The 18,127-nt window shown below is 37.5% G+C and overlaps 1 protein-coding gene across 3 annotated transcripts in view; it reads left to right on the top strand.

Moving 5' to 3' along the window:
* Window positions 1–3,572: 3,572 nt before the first annotated feature.
* The window catches only part of khdrbs3 (KH domain containing, RNA binding, signal transduction associated 3), a 115,983-nt gene continuing 101,428 nt past the window's right edge, over window positions 3,573–18,127 (top strand). For all 3 annotated transcript variants that reach the window (XR_015864068.1, XR_015864069.1, XM_088405666.1), the window contains exon 1: window positions 3,573–3,980. Coding sequence is in view for 1 of the 3 variants with exons in the window: in XM_088405666.1 (XP_088261792.1) it covers window positions 3,890–3,980 (91 nt within the window). In the remaining 2 variants the exon portion in view is untranslated. The remainder of the gene's footprint in view (window positions 3,981–18,127) is intronic.

Genomic DNA, 18,127 nt, shown 5'->3' with positions numbered 1-18,127 from the left:
CACGATCATAGCTTTTATAAGTCCCAACCAGACTGTGCAGGCACTTTGCAGTTTCTAAATAGAGTACATGTTTCGATTCTCATCTGTGTCACATTTACTTCACAAAATGGAATTCTAAGAAAGAAACAGGGCAATTATGTAACCGGTGCTGATCGGCCTACAGATAACCGTATAGCCAGCCACCTGAGGCTAACTCAGCATCCTCCACAAATATTGACAGGATTTTTATCTCTTTTTCACACTTTCGAAGAAATACAGCACATTGATTGTACTGTATATGATTCTCCAATAAAGGACATGCATATTTGCAAAAAAAAAAAAAAAAAAAGAAAACCAGATTTTAGTTACATTCAATAACAGTGGTTTTCAATCTTTTTTCAATGTACACTGTGAATATTTTTTTCAGCCAAGTGCCCCATAGTCATCATAATTTTTTGATGAAAAAAAAATACAGAGCACTGTGCCATCATTGTCTGTCTGATTTAATAAACTTTCGAACTACATTTGTAGTGATATCTTTGTCTGCAGGATAATTGACTCACAAATGACAATGCGCATCTGTATGAAACAAAATAAAGGCATGCACTTTAAAAAAAAAACTGTTGCGTTAAAAATAATCCAATTATGACTCAACAAGCACAGAAAAAATATTTGGATCAGTTTGACCAAACTTTTAGTGCTTGCTTTCTCAAAACAACTTTCAAGTGAATCATTTTGTAAAAGACAACCTCAAAAACAGGGATGTCTTGTAAAAAACAAGACAAAATTTTTGTAAAAATAACCCATATATGAAATTGGTCCTCCTTTGAACAATAATTGGGTTATTTTTTTTACCCAACTGTTATGAAAGTACAATGTTATGCAAAGAAGTTGACTTAAACTTTAAATTACTACTTAAATTATAAATTCTGAAATAGATTGTTCTAAATAATTTGTTCTTCATTTTAAAATAAATATTTTGTTATTTACGTAAATCCTATTAATATCTGCTCTTTGAAAACAGTCGGATTAAAAAAATAACACAATTCCCAGTTAAAAAAAAAACAAAAAACTTTGAACCCAATTTTGTGGTAAATTTGACAAGAAATAAGAAAGAAATAAAACAACCCAGAAGATTGGGTAAAATTGACCGAAATTTTGGGTTGACTCTTTTATGACCCATAAATGGGCTACGTTTGATCCATTTGTTCACATACCCCCAATCATCTTTGTCCAGCCATCTGCAAACAGCTGCTCTAAAACAACCACCCTCTAAATCAATTCTTTACCCCTTTCATTAATTCATAAACACGGCCATGGGTAATGCATGCCTGACCCGCAAAAGGTGATTGGATTCCCTGAGAATTATTGACAACATGTCGGTACAATTACAAACAATCAATTGTTTCAACAAGCTAAAAGGACAATTATAGCATGAGGGAGCCTTCTGATTGTTAATTTAGACTACTACAAGCTGACTGTTTCCTGAAGTGGTTCATATAAGAAATGCATATGATGGTTTATAAAACAATTCATCTTGCAAAATAGGAATACATTCAGCTAAATCAGATTTATGTCTCTTAATCACAGAAGCTGGATTATCGGCCAAGCAAAGCTGTCCCAAAGGCCCAGATGCACTGTGTGACCTATGCATTTTGACACTCAAATAACATCATGAACAATATGTTGACCACCAAACAACAAATATCTGCTGCAACTGAGTGATCTCATCAGTGATTTTTAGATCATTGTTGTTCTGTGTAAAAGGGATTAAACAGGTGAGGCACACCCCACAATGCAAGTTTTAATAAAAAAAAATAAAAAAAAGGGCAAGCCCAAGCCTCTTGGTCTGCTTGGACACACTCGACGGTGTAACACCCTGACAAAATTCAGATCTTCAAAGCAAAAGCGTTCAAGTACAAAAACAGTTTCGCCACACTTTCGTTGATGACAATGGCCATCAAAATATTTTGTGCTTGTTTATTGCTTTATTCATGCTAAGTAGCCCCCTTGTGGCCAAAGAAGATATGGTGGTGGTGGAATTATCTTAACATACATACACTTTTTTTTTTTTAGCTTCAATATGCTTTGCTTGTTCAAGTGCATTGATTAAGTGAAGTCACACGTTTTTGTTTTTCTTTTTTGTGCTGATACATGATAGCTGGGCTAAAATTTAGATGAAAATATTTGTTCGAAATTGAATCTCATGAAAATTAGGGCAATAAAAAACTGTGGTGTATGTTAGGAGAAAATGGACTTTTTTTCACTGTTTTTCACCAAACCATTTTGGTGACATCAGGTCACACAGGTCTGTTTGCACTACTGTCTGGTTACAAATGTTTTCCAGGACCATTTTAGGTATAAGGTAAAATGGAATCCCTTCATAGCCTTTTTTCAAATATTTGATTTTCAGGCAGAGGCACAACTCATCTTTGCTGTCCAAAAATGTTGAAAGCTCGCTTGCTTTTTTTATATTGCCATATCGTTCCCAAATTTGAGGTAATTGAGGACAAAGTTTCATCCAGTTTGTAAGATGCTGACGATAATTATACAATGTCAAAATTTATGTCATCAGGATCGTGACAAAGTAATTCAAGTGTTTTTTTTATTTTTTTATTTTTATTTGTTTAGTTATTTTTTTTTAACCCTTGTGCGGCATTCTGTCCACCGCTTTAATCTGTATGTGTAATTTTTCACATGCACCTGTGGGATCTTTAGGGTTAGCGTTAAAAAAAAACACTAGTGAGGTGAAATTTCACCCAGATGTTGGCAACGTGGGCGGCTCGGTGGCACAGTGAATAGCATGTTTGCTTCACAGTTCTAAGGTCCTAGTTCAAATCCACCTGGCTCCGGCCTTCCTGTGTGGAGTTTGCATGTTCTCCCCGAGCCCACGTGGGTTCTCTCTGGGCACTCCAGCTTCCTCCAACTCTCCAAAAACATGCATGGCAGATCAATTGGACATACTAAATTGTCCTTAGGTGTGATTGGGTGTGTGTTGGTCGTTCGTCTCTGTGTGCCCTGCGATTGGCTGGCAACAAGTTCAGGATGTCCCCCGCCTACTGCCTGAAGCCAGCTGAGATAGGTGACTGCGACCCCTGTGGGGATAAGCGGCTACAAAAAAATGAATAGATGTTGACAACGTGTCAGTTCACAGGGCATGTCCACTTATCAAGAGTATGTCATCCCTTGGCTAAAATACTGTGTGAAAGAAAATGACAAAATACTGGCCAAGGTTTAAATTGGTCAGCCATTTTATTGTTATTGTTGGACTTGGAAACAACGAGCCACTTTGCCAGCTTTTTTAAAGTTTTTCAAACGTCATAACTTCCTTAAATATTTAAAACATTTAACTTCATTTTGACTCCATTGTTTGAGCTCTTTGAAATTGGCACCCGTCTTTTTGTCGCATGCACTTAAAGGAGAGGAGTAGACAGACATTGTGATTTTTATAACAATTAAATGTTATATATATTACTGATACGATTCAGCACCCTGGACAGGTTCTAGCTTTAGCCCCGCCCCCTTTGTTCCTCACCCGTCCAATTAGGAGGCGGCGTGGTTTTCGCCGCTGGATCTGTCAAGAGCGTCTTCAGGCACGCTGTCAGCCCACAGAGGAAGCACGACCGGGGAACACGAGGTGGAGCACCTCTCGAATGGGATAAATACAACAGTAACGCTTCAAATTAACGTCACGTGATTCATCTGTGTGTAATTGGGAGCGAGCGCAGGACTGGGGCCGAAGAAAATGCCCCTCGACAGCGCTTGACATCAGCGTCTTTTTCTTCTCTTTCCTTGGACAACGCTTGCCCGGAACAGCTCTAGGCTTCTTCAAGTTTTACTCGAAGTGCACCAGGATTGGGTTTTATTTTATTTTTTTTTTGGGGGGGGGGTGGGTGGGACCAGGGACGATATGGGGAGCGAACAATACTTACCGGAGCTTCAGGCGGAAAAGGAAATGCTGGACCCGGCTTTCCAGCACTCTCTGCGGCTGCTAGAGCAAGGTAAGGTTCTGTTGTTTAACAACGAAATGACTGCACGCATTACGTACTCAGTAGGATCACTTAATCAGAACGATATCATCCATGGGTTAATACAACACTTTTTGTGCAACATTTGATTTCTGATGCATTTTGTGCATAATTGCGTGTCTCCTGTTGTTGCAAACAGAATGATGCAGAGCAGTTTTCTAGTGTTTTTCTTTTTTTGTTTTTTCACTTAGATCTTATTAGATTGTGGAAGCTAATCACATCTGAAATGACTATTAATTTAAGTTAAAGGGAGCGCTATATGGGTCTCACATACTCCCAATTTAGTTTTACTGCATTTCAGACAAAGTCACTCATAATTTAGAAGTGGTATTCACACGTGGCAGCGTGGGTTCATTTCTCACTGTGAGTCTTGGTGTGAACGGCTGACTGTATAGAGTGCCTTTTGACAGAAGTCTTCAGATAGGCTCCTGCTCATCCCGATTCCAACAAGAAGAGAAAATGAACAGATGGCTGGATGATGGTTTGAATCTGGCAATGTCAGATTGCTCCTACACACCAAAAACATACGTGTTATGAGGCTCTAAATTCTCCATGGGTGTGAAAGTGAGTGTAAATGATGTCTTGTCTCCGTGTGTCCTGTGATTGAATGGAGACCTGCCCTGGATAAGACTAGTTCAAAAGCGTGTATAAATGAGAACCAAATGGCTGACATTTGACAAAGTTTTAACCCAGGTTATGAAAATGATTGATGTTTGGCAATTTAGATGGACTCAAATTTATCCACATAAAGGTCTCATTATGTGCAGTTTTTAATGAAAAATAACAGCATATATTCCATTGTCTTCTTTTCAATATTGCGCCTGTAGAATGCCTCATGCAGGAGGCACACGTCCAGTGTAAACATTCACTAACTAATTCATGCTTTCATGCGCTCTGCTTGTCCCATGATGCCTCTGCTTTCTCAAGCGGCATTCCTCATGGGCCATAAAAGAAACTCTTGAAAAGTGAGGCAGAGTTTGTTTGCTTGCTTTCCAGTGGTAAAGTATATGCATATTCATCTTCTTTGTATGTTTAATTATCACCATCAGATTGTTTGAATCTGCATGATGTGCAAGTTTGCAATTAAAATGTGCCACAATATAATATTTAGACCAATCAGTCCTGGCCAGGATCTTTTAGATTTTTTTTTTTTTTTATATATAATGAACTTGGAGTTTAAAAAGACATGTAAAGGATTAATATATCAAAATATACTGTACATGGGCATTTCTCAGTTATACAGCATTTGCATTTTCTTATGCAGTCTTGGAAATTCATCTGTTTTATGGCAAGTGATTATAGAACTTGGCATTGTCCTCTCAGATCAATGGTTTGCTCATTGTAGAATATATTATATTTGAAGTGTGGGAGTAATGCTGTAATGTCTTGGTCCTTCGTGTGTTGGAATAATGCATAAGCAGGCGAGAGAACTCGAGAACACATCAATCCATGATAAATTTATGCTTTTTTTTATCAGGCACATTAAAAGGACACGAAGACCGCACACAGTGAATATGTAAAGTTTACACAGCCTTGTTTGAATGCCAAGTCTTTTTATTTTTGCCAAGATAAATTATTTCAAGTTTTGTCCACCATTTGCAGTTTTTAGCCTATGACCTGTATTCGGTTGGAGTTTATCAGTTGGCACAAAATGTAAAAATATTTTCCACTCTTTGGCAAAAAAACACTTCACAGGAGATTAATGTCACAAGTCTGAAGCACTTGCCAGAATTTCCTGCAAAACCTTAATTATTGCAATTGACTACATAGACTACATAGACTACATGGATAATTCTGAAAATAGCCAAACCGCCAGTTGCGAGTGGGTGTGCACACCTTTCAACCACATTGTCTTATTTTACTTATTATTTTACTTACTACTCACACTGACACACATAGGGGTGACTTTGTTGTGTACATGTTGTTCTTAAAAACACAGTTGTGGACTTATTTTGACAGTTTTTTATTCATATGTTTGTTTATTTATTTTTACAACATTTTAATTTAGAAGTCTTTTCATAAAGCAAGTGTGCCCCATTTGTGTTGGAGCAAAGACTTGAGTTGGGTCACATGGCAAGTGGAAGAATTAATCCGTGACATTTTATGAAGTAAGCACAAGTTGGCAGTGCAGAAAAATTGGCCGAAAACAGTCTGCCACCACTCTCAAAACCGACAAATACTGTTATCTCACGCTTACACAACAGATGGAACACGGCTCTGTTTAATACAGCATTTCTTTTGCCATCTTGCTGATGAATTCTCAACTTGATTATGCCAGTGGCAAGAGTAGCTGCAGTTTGAGCATACAAACGGGAAATATAAGATTATTCCAGGTCCAGAGAGGGTTCTTTTCAGTTAAAATTAAGAGTTTTATGTAGTCGAAGCCCAGAGACTGCTTTTGATAGTGCAGGCCTTTTACTGTACGTACAGAGCTCTTCTCCCTCAAGGATTTCACATGTGCCCCTCTAACAAGCCTCAGACGGACGGCAGCATGCCGACACTTCGTCAGTGGAATATGTAAATTAAATAATGACTTTACACTCTTGCTATCTTTGTCCAAAGTGCTGCAACAAAAGCAGATTGCTTTCTTTGGAAGTGTTTCTACTGTCTGTTTTCTCCTATTCAGCTTCTTTTAAAAAAAACAAAAACAAAGACAAAAAGAGGTAATAGTATTACTATAAACTGACCCTTGTAAATAATGATGATATGCCAACAGCAACAAATGTTAAATCAAGTCTTTGATTCATGTATTAGGGAAACTTTGTCCTCAACAAAGCCCACATCAATGTATTTTTTATTTATGTGGAGGAAATCACAGATTTGATTCCAACTTGTCATCATTTCAGGTTGTGATGTCTTTAATTTATCTCTATTCAATTTACATGAATTTCCCCTTTTGGATGTAAATCCAGTTTAAACTTAGCAAAACTATGTCTGACGGAATTAATTGTCAAAATACAGCAGTAAATACCTGTAACTCATTATGAATGGCAAAAGGGAAATCACCTTTCCATGGTGAATCAACAATGTTGCAGATATCTCTGTATTGCTTATTTGTTTTGACCATAGTAACAATTTGTGTTATAAATATGGGGATTCTTCCAGAAAACTTGCGAAGCCTGGTGGTCAAGGATGGACTGGGAAAATATTTGGCATGGGGAACAAACAAGTACTCTTTCTAGTCCGTAAAAAGTCTTATTGAGCATTACTACTACTACTACTACTAATAGTAATACCAATTAGAAATAATATAACAAAAAGTAAAAATTTGCCCCAAAATTTGAGATAAATATCAAAGTATTTTAAAAGCTCTAAAAAGTTGGATGTCCATGATAGGAAGCCTTTAAAACATACTGTAAGTTTCAAACTAGTCCACGAGGGCTGGTATCAGTGCTGCACTGTGAGTTGGGTGTTTGGAGCTTCACTGATCGCACTGTAGTATGTGTTAAAAATGAAAAATAAAGTTTGTGCCCAAAAGAGACTGTTATACCGCCTTACTACAGCTAATTAAGAGATCATTTAGCATGGGAAAGAAAGAGACAGAGGTTTTTACTAAACATATTTAATTTATGCATGGCCATCCGGTCCCCATTAACTGCAAAAAACGAGGGATTCCTATAGTGCTTACTTCCTCAGTTCGCTTGCCCTCAAAGTAAAAAAACAAACAAAAAAACAAAACCCAACAGCTACATCTAATCTTTTAAATCTGTCAGTTTTGGGATGAATATCATCTTTTTCGAGAAAGATGCCTCATCGTTAATTTATACATCCCCATCTCATCAACGGAACAGCGGGGTATTTTTAGCCGCGCTTGAGTTTGGCCTCAAGTGTGAGCACTTCCTGGGTTAGGATGCCCAGAAGTGAACGAGAATCAGCTTTGGCACGGGATCAAAGGCAAGCGATAGCGGTTTGTTTCAGGGGGTGGGGGGGACAGTGCTCGCTGGCGATAATGATCTTCCGATCCCCGGCTGGCTGACGTGCCGAGCCACACAGCGAGCGGTCCAAGGAGCGGCTGGAAACTCGACCTCCCGCCTGATGTAGTGAACTTGCTGTAAGAGGCCAGACAGAGAGCGCCGGCGAGCTGCTTTGCATTCAGACGAGCTGAGCGAGTCGGAGTGTTTGCACAACTCTTTGCCTCGCTGGGATTCAGGGAGGAAATGTAGGCCAGGACCAGCAGGCAGCTGCAAAAACCAAATAGCACCTCTTTTATTTTCTCATGTGTGCATTGATTTGCTGTTAATATGGGTTGCATGTTGATCGGAATTATAGGGCCACTCATATGGCACTTGTATCATAGTTGTCTATTTATTGATGGATGTGACTGCGTAAATAATCAGTGTTTCGAAAACAATGAAAACCTATCTTGTTCCCTTCAAACCAGATGAAAATGTGAATAAAAGTTTGGACCATACAGTGACAATAGTTTCAAAGACACCAGGTAACCCTCCTTTGATTGAACTTAACTTTTGTGAAGATTTTTTTATAAAAAAGTACAAGTGGGAAAAAGACAAACTGTGGACTAATGCATTTTTGATGAATGAACTTTCAGAAAAGAACATCCTTTAAACTCTGTTATATAAACAGTAACAGTAAACCGGGGGGGAAAGGAACCAAGAAGGAAAAAGCTGCATAGACTTGACACCCCCTAAATTGTTCATTATTACCTATATTGATAGTTTAAAATTATAAATATAGCATCATTTGTGATGCTAAATGTTACCCTTGAAGGATAAACCAATTTAGCCATTTTAGTAGTAAAATGTTAACCTTTCGACACCAGAACCTGTTTTCTAGTTTTTTGCTTCAATCTATAAATGTGGCAATCATCACACTACTTTAGTCTGCTCATCACACTACTTTAGTCTGCTTTGCAAGACAGAAAATTACAGGAAATTGCAGTTCCATAATATTATCTGAAAAACTTGCTCAAATGAAAAATAATAATAATTCTCAGTGCATTCACAAAAAAAAAACAAAAAAAAAAACACAAGATATAAAAAATAAACTTTTTCAAGTCAGCAGCTATACTTGGCAAAGCATGAAACATGTACCAGGTTGTTAATCTGTTTATCTGCGAGCATATTGGACGCATTATCAGTCACAATCAGCAGATCCGTGACGGTTAAAATCTATTCAGTAGCAACAGAGAAGAATGTTGCATTCACATTCGCGGCTGTGTGGCAATGTTACACAAGACTGTTGCTATTGAAGTCCATGCAGCACACGTCCTGTATGTGTGTGTATGTATATATATATATATATATATATATATATATATATATATTTGTGAAGTTCAAGCCATAAATAGGAGAAAGCTCACTGTATACAAATTTTGCAAAGGCTTTTTGGCACAGTTCAGCTCGTTCGAGAGCATAATAATCAACATTCATACAATCGCAATATACCATTGTCAAAAAGTTTAGTAGTAACCAAAAATGAAGTTATGATTACAGTAGAGTAGGACTGTTCAATGGCATATATATATATATTTTTTTTACCAATACCAGTCCCAGTACTCAGTTCTCACAGATACCAATACCACTAGCAACCCCCTCCAAAAAATGACATATCGTTATAAAGAAAGACCTGTTTATTTCAATCATGAATTTCCATTATTTCCCCCCAATTTCATTAAATTAATCACAATTTTCTACTCTTCTAATTTATATGTCTATTTCATGATCGTAAAACTGCTCCAAGAGAACCTCTAATACTCGCTGATACCATGCTTGATATCTGTACTCAACCATTGCTACAGTAAATATTTATATGACAACACTTCTAAGCCATAAATAGAAAACAGTAAAAGGAATAATCGTTAAGTAAATTTGTGAGTTCACATTTACATGTTCATATATTGTACACATAACATATCCCACACAATAGACATTCCATATGCTTAGCCTGGTTGTGAAACTTGAAAGCTTTTTAAGTAGGTGCATTAGTCGGAGCCATGCGCTTGTTGGTTTCCTGTTTGAGCACCGCTGTTGTTGTCCAAATGATCCCTCACCATATTGCAAGGATACAATTGCCATTTGCGGCAAAGCTTATTTTGTGCTCGTCTTATGGATTCAGCTGTCGAAACTGTCAAATTTGCCGCCTTAGGCTGTGTACAAAAGTAGACCCTCAATCAAAGCCACAAGAAAAGGCATCTGCATGTTTTTTTTTTCTTCGGAAGAGAGTCCTCATTGGCTCCTCTCTGTCGTTTTAAATGTGACTTAAAAAGGGACAAGTTCGCCTTTAGCCTATAATTAAAATCTACATAGATCAATTAATTAGACTGCTATTGATGATTCTGGACTCTTAATATCCAAGACCGATACTGCATCGACATGCAGGAGGTTGCAGGTTATCAGTGCTCTTGAGGTCTGATCTTGCTTCAATTAAGTTACTTCCCCAAAACTGCAATTTCACGACGGCCTTTTTAACACAACAGATTTCAGGTAATAGTCACGTATCACGATGTAACCCAAGATTACGATAGCGGCCAAATAGCTCCGCTCTAATTTCATACATGATTTAATCACTGTCATTACCGCTGCGATGGAACCACAAGCTACCCAACCTGACTTGCTCCAAAGGCAGCAGTGGTCTAATGGTGTTACTTTGTCATTTTTGACAGCATATGAGCCACCCCCTCAAAAAAAAAAAAAAAATTCAACTTAACAGGACTACTTCACCCTTCATGTCAGAAGAAAGATTCTCGTTTTCACGATTATGCATAAAAGAATGTGACACAAGTGGGAAATGAGCAATCAACAAACAAATAGTTTATGTTTATATCTTGTTTGCTGTTTGACTTTGGGAAAACATCTTGATCTCCTTGTGGCAGCCACTGTGTTTTCTTCCTCAACGTCTTCATTTTTGCCCGCTTTTTGTGTGGCTGGCACGTTTATAGAGGATTGCACTGGATTAACTTCTCCCCTTCCCAACTGATCCCATCCATTTTGTGTAATCCAACTCAATTTAATTATGTTTATCGTTCCACCTCGCCGGCGCGATGCGGCGTCTGCGCACCTCGGCCAAGATAAGCCGGCGTCCTGCGTCTGCCTGAGCCTGTTGCTATCTAAACAGATGCTCCGAGTCACCTACACGCGCGTGCGCTAAATCATTTACACCCTCAAACATCCCTGTGACACGGATAAGGCTATTTGGGGTGGAAGAGGCTATAACCTTTTGATATTTGGAAAATGAGCTCAGTTTAGCTGTCTTTTTCTGATATATATGTATATATTATAGACAGTATATAAACACACATTCGCTGTATGAGGCCAATCCAAACCTATGTTAATTAGCTAGTGTGTGTAAATTCCGAATTAAAAACATAAAAATTGTATATGCATATTAAAAATTGTTATCAAAATAGGATGTTAAGTGCTACTTATATAATATATAATATTCATGCATACAATACAATTAAATACCATCATAAGTAAAAAATTTAAGGATTTACCTTTGAGTGACGCTTGGTATAGCCATATTCCCCAGTAAGAGTAGCCTAGGCTAGGCTATCTTAGCTTTCTTCGTACTTCTTAATTATCTCCAGCTTCGTTTCCAGATAAATCATCTTCTTACTTCTCTCTTTAACATGACTAGCAATCTTGGGACTCATGGATAACCAATTCAAGTTTGAATTAAGCACTAAAATGCATCATAGATATGATATTGAAAGCACTCTCACACGAGATCAAGTCAACCATCTTTGTGACCCTGTGCTCCAACCAATAGCAGACAGACATCTGCGAGACCCTTTCACACTGACCAATAGTAGACCAGTGTCTTATGTAGTCGAGACGCCGACCAATAGCAGACCAGCATTTTAGTGACGCATTGCAAAAAAAGAGCAATTACCAAAATGCCTCGGGGGGGGGGCAAAACAACAAACACAACCAACCCCACAGGTCATGACAGTTGTTGATGTTAAATGTAAAGTGGGATAAATGCCTCAAAGAGGGGACAAAAAAAACTCAGTATTCCACATCATAACGTGAATAAAACGTAAGCCACGGATGCCACATTCCATGGGTCCACTATATCTATTTAATATTAATCAAAAAGAATACGCATGGATGATTTACACATGTTATTTTTTCAGTCAGCTTTATGATGCGGATGATGCCATATGGTCTGAAATGACTTTAGGGTCACTGCTGTGCATTTTCAAGGTAAATCATTGAAATTCTTGACCTGGCAACGTGTTAGGAATTTGCGTTTGACTGGTTCTGTACAATAGTCTGAAACATAATGTCTAAATATGCTTCTGTGTTTAGACAATTACAGGAAAAGATAAATTATAGGACTATTAAAGGTTGTCGGAAAAATTGCAAATTTCCCACTAGAACCATGAGGTCTTAACTGAGTCCTACTGCTTGGTTCTGTGTCCTGATTCTATTTTAGGAGTGTGATACTAAAAACTAATCGTGCAGACTTTCTAAAGGACGTTGACTTTACCCCCCTTTTAAAGCGCCAGGCTGCCATCCAAACCGTTAAAACTGAGTAGCATGCCAAACACAATATGTCCTTAATTTTTGTGAGAATGTGCTTTAAAACAAAGTTTATTAGATATTTCTTTTATACATTCCCAATGGGACAACACAAGCAGATACACATTGTTGCTATGTTCACAGTTGTCTACTGTTGCAATTGGCAGTAAAACATTCATTACAGCGGAATTGTAAGCATGAGGTCAGATCGGAGAAAATGAGCATCGTAACAAGCACGACCATTTTTTCTCTCCACCTCATGTTGCACAATTACTGTAACCGTTCAGAGTTTGACACCGGAACCACCGGCTCATATGTGCTTCTCGCTGTGTCGCTCGGCCGCGTGTCTCGTTAAAGTTCCGCCAAGGCGCCGGCCAATAAAAGGCTCGTTAAAAACAAAGATGTACAACTCTGCTAAGCTCGTTAAATTTTGAGCTGCAGCCGCGTCGTTAGTTACTGTAGTACCACATGTATGTGGATTTGGGTTTTAAGATTTTCCTGTGTATAAAATACATTTTTTTTTGCGTGTGGAATATAATGAGACAAGTGGCAAATAAGAAAAAATAATCCAAACATTTTTCATAGTACCACACAGGTGAAATAATCGTAAACAAGTACTCTTTCGCCATTCCATCAGTTTATGTTTGGTTCATCAAAGAATAAAGTCAAAAGTTTGTAAACACCCTCAATCCAGTGTTTTTTTGTTTAAAAATTTCCCACGATGCATAAAAGTACCTTATTATGAAAATTTACACATAGAATTATTTGGCAACCTAAAATAAATTGATCAAAACAGAATACATTTTATAATTTGGGTTATTCAACGTAGAAACCTGTTGACCAGATACAGAATATTTCTCACAGTCCATTTACTGAAAATTTTCATAATTCCAACAACGTTCTTTTCAGGTTCATTTGGGTCATCTTGCTCTGATGGGGAAGTAACGTTTCTGACAGAAACCAGAAATTATAGACTTCCATACAAGGAGTAAAACATTTAAATAATTTAACAATAACCATCCTATCAATTATTAATTTTGGATGATAAAAAATACTAACCAATGTTTATTTTTGTCTTTTTAATGGATAATAAAAATATTTAACTATTTTCATTAGTAAAAAGTTAATACTTTGTCTATAGTTAATCTAAAAACTAATTTTATGAACAATTCTTACATACTTTTGAAAATACATTACATGTGCTTGAAGGGATAATGTGTAAGATTTAGACCGTGTTTCCATGGACAGCAGGAGGTGCTGCAGGTGCTGCATTTACCATTTTTCGTAGCTATAACAAACATGGCCACCTCCGGAGAAATGCCACCCCCCATGTAATATAACTTAATCATAACTAGTCCAATGATTATATTTAATACATACTGTTGATGATAAAAAACACATTCATTTGCAATTTTTTGAAATTCATAATCATTTAATTTATTCCTTTTAATGAAAAATTGGTCTTAATCTTACACACTGTCCCTTTAAGGCACTGGGAATGACCAATCATGGCTCGCCTGTTCTCTGGGTGTGGTCATGTGACATCCGCGAGCTAAACTGTGATTGTTACCTCAAACATGACATGTGATTCATTTTTAATCGAGAACACGTGAACAAAAATATCATTTTAAATTTTTGAATTGTACATGAAAAATAATGTAGTGGTTCAATTAATTATAGACAAAATAGATAAACATGTTTAGTATCCCTTTATCATTATTTTTTTTAATTTGTTTGGGTCTGTAAGTCTGATAAGTTGTACTGTATTTGTTTAGAGTACAAATTAGTTTGGACTGAATGAAAATATCTCTGCCGCTTGCAGGCAAAACTATTTTTCCCTCAATTGCACAAATATTTTTTTCTTAAAAGAGGAAAAAGGAAATGCATGTTTGCGATGGCACTGTATTTTTTTCAATTGGACGATGGCAAATAGAGGCATGGTGTCTATTAGAGACAGATGCCATTATTGTTGTGGCACGCAGACACTCAGGAATCAAATGTAAACACCCCAAAAACATACACATTGGATCTAAAATAAAACAAAGGAGAGCAGGAGAATTATTCTTGGCACTGGCAAAGCGCTGCAGTGTTCTTGCCATATCTCAAAAGAGTGATTCCATATACTTCAACAAACCAGGTCTTGACATGTTTCTATTGATTTTTCTCTGCAAAGCACAACATCTCTGTCACTTTGGCTGACAGTTATGAAATTAGAACCACCCCACTCTTCCTCCCCTCAGAAACTTTAGCTATTTATCACACACCTCATTCATTAGTGATAGGATCACAAGTATCACCGGTGAGCTTTCTTGTGCCATAAGTAATACGCGTCTGCCGCAGATGAGTGTAATTACAGCGGGCGCGCAAGTCAACAGAGTAAATGTGTCGATGAGAGGCTGTGGGAGGGGAATGGATTGAAATCAACTTTATAGATCTGTGGTTCGCACCCGCTCCCCACTGGAGGGCTTAGGTTTTAATTGCTGTCTGACCAGGGTTGGTCCGGTGTGAAGATGGGCCATGTTGATATGAGGAATGGCTTTCTCTCACCGCGGTTGTTCTATTGACGGCTTCTCATCCTGGAGCCGCTGATAAGGAAATAAGGAGACACATGGAGCCGACCGGATTGCATGTAGCGGCTGGGAAGCTGGGAGGTGTAGAGAAACCTGGAGGCCTCTTCGGAAATTTGACAGCAGCTAACAATGTTACCGCAAGCCCACAGCTGTCAGTGAAAGTGCTTTAGCAGGTGGCATGCACGAGCCGACAATAAAACAAACTCAGACACGTAAATGAAACAGCTGCCCACACTTGGCGCATCTTATTTGGAATCAGCGTCAGAAAGCGCATTGATTTTTTTTTTATTTTTTATTTTTTTTACAACAAAACACTAACACAAGGGACCTTGATGCATGCTTTGTTTTATGTCATCATTTCATTATACAGTGGGCCCCCAGTTTACAAGATTAATCTGTTCCATGGTTGGGCTTGTAACGCAAATTCACTAAATGGCGGGCAATCCAAACCTATGTTAATTCGCTAATGCATGTAAAACCCCAGGTAAAAACATCAAAATTGTATATACATTTGAAAAAACTGCATCAAAATAGTGTAGTGAGTGCTACGTTTATATAATATACATGCATACAATTAAAAAAACATCATGAATAAAAATATAGAAAGGATTATTTTACCTTTTATGTGAAAAGCTTGTTATGGCCCTATTCCCGAGTGAAGGTAGCCTAGCCTTAAACGTGGAAACCTGTAGTCTATCTATGCTGCCTTCTTCGTGTTTCTTGATTATCTCCAGCTTCGTCTCCATATAAATCGTCTTCTTACTTCTCTCTTTAACATCAGTAGAAATTTTGGGACCCATGGCTCACCCATTCATGTTTGAATCGAGCAGTAAAATGCATAATAAATAGTTATTTTAAGCACTCAGACGTGATCCAGTCCGTAGCATCCCCCCCATTTTGACAGTGACATTGACCAATAGTAGACCAGTATCTTAGGAAGTTGTGACGCAGACAAATATCAGACCAACATTTGAGTGACACGTTGCAGCACGGGCAGTTTGACGAGACCAGAAAATAAGAGCAGTTACCCAAAAACGTCTGATGATGGAGACAAAACAAGTACAGCCAACCCCAAAGATCATGACACTTGTTTTTGTGGTAAAGCGGGAAAAATGCCATAAAGAGACAAAAAAAACATTGCAGATCACATTGCATTCAATGGCGTATGATGGTCAATAGATGACAAAATAATTGCCATGCAATAGTGAAGTATTGAGTACTCATCTTACCACAATTCAATAGGGAACTCTATGACTACAACGGAACCTCTAAATTTAATTCCCCCCATTGGTATGATTCCAAGTTCAACAAAAAATTGTAGAACCATTCCCGTCAAAAACAGACTTCAGTTTGTTTGTCACATTAGGAGCAGAATTTGGACCCAGAAGAAGACAGGATGCCAAAGTGGAAAAGTAGTCTATATTCAGATAAATCAATTGTAAGCACATTTGAAAGTAGCTTGAAAAACTGCACTCATAAAACTAGTCTCTTGATTACTATAGACGGACAACTAGACTCAAGAAAAATAGACCCAGAAAATCTAGACTCTGGAATCTAGAGTCTGAAAACTAGACTCAAAAATATTAACTCTGAAAACAAGATGTGTAAAAACTAGACTCAGAAAACCCAGACACAGCAATATAGACTCTGAAACATAGACTCTGGAAAACTAGACTCAGAAATATAGAATCTTAAAACTAGACTCGGGAAAACTAGGCTTAGAAAATGTAGACTAATATATAGACTCAGAAAACTCTAGACTCAGGAATGTAGGTTTGAAAACCAGACTCTGCAAAACTAGATTCACAAATATAGACTCTGAAAACTAGTCTCAGGAAAATTAAAAAAAAAAAAAAATCTTAAAAAATGAAGACTGAAATATAGACTAAACACTAGACTCAGAAATTCAGGTTTGAAAACTAGATTCGGAAATACAGACTCTGAAAACTAGACTCTGGAAAACCAGGCTTAGAAAATGTAGACTCTGAAATATAGACTGAAAACTAGACTCTGTAAACGAGACTCAGAAATTCAGGTTTGAAAACTAGACTCAGAAAGAAACTGGGTGGACAGTTTGACATGGGAACTTGAAAGCCTGACATTTTGTCATTCCAATGAGAACCAAGATTTTTAATCCTATACGAAATTAAAATACCATAGCGACGGCATAGTAACTGATACATCAAGGAACAAACCATTGGCAACACTAAATTGAATCTATCAATAAATACAGAACAGGGGTGATAAATATACGACTATAATAGCTGATGCCACGAACAAAGAGTAAGCTTTGGAGCAGGTTTGACATTGTATGACGACCGTATAACCAGAAATGAAACTTATTGAAATGGTGGTATGGCAAGTAACAAAGTTAACTTGCCTTTAAAGTTAATAAATATTTAATTAATGTAACAACCTTACTCAAGAAACGAGTGTGAGAATTGTATAGCATATTAGCAGTGAAACAGTTATTTATTTATTTTTTTATATAATTGCAAAATCTGCATAGGTCTTTTACAGCGTACTTTTTTTTTAAGCACAAACCCTAACAGTCTCATTTATAATCTTTTGGAATAAGCAAATACTAGTACAAAAAAGTAACCTTCCCAAAAAGTGCTATAATCACATGCTTGACCTTTTTCTACTCAATATCCATTCTGGGAATCAACACAACTGCAGGACACTTGGCACTGTATGTGTCATTGATCTCACTGTCAGAAGTTACATGGCCCCCCTCATGCGTTCCTCCGGTCGCACGGCAAGGGGTAATTGTCAGTCTGTTGATGGTACAAGCGCCACGTTCAAGGGCCTGCATCCATTCATCACGCAGCACGGAGCTGATTCCTTGTGAGTGAGTGTGAAATTTGTGTTATTTTTTGTGCAATATTCTTTTTTTTTTTTTTTTTTTTATACAACCAAGCAATTGAATTGGATAAATTGGATTCCCTAATTGCTGGTTAACATTACTGTCTTTTTTAAGTGATATTGCTAAAATAATGCTTAGCCATCTGATATCCAAATGTGATCAAATCAAAAACCTCCTTCATTTGTGTCCACTGTTGTGTCC

This window comes from Hippichthys cyanospilos, chromosome 21 (genome assembly GCF_059441005.1).
Source record: "Hippichthys cyanospilos isolate Australia breed blue-spotted pipefish chromosome 21, RoL_Hcya_1.0, whole genome shotgun sequence".
In the NCBI taxonomy this organism is placed as follows: domain Eukaryota; kingdom Metazoa; phylum Chordata; class Actinopteri; order Syngnathiformes; family Syngnathidae; genus Hippichthys; species Hippichthys cyanospilos.
This window is presented reverse-complemented; position numbering and strand designations above follow the sequence as displayed.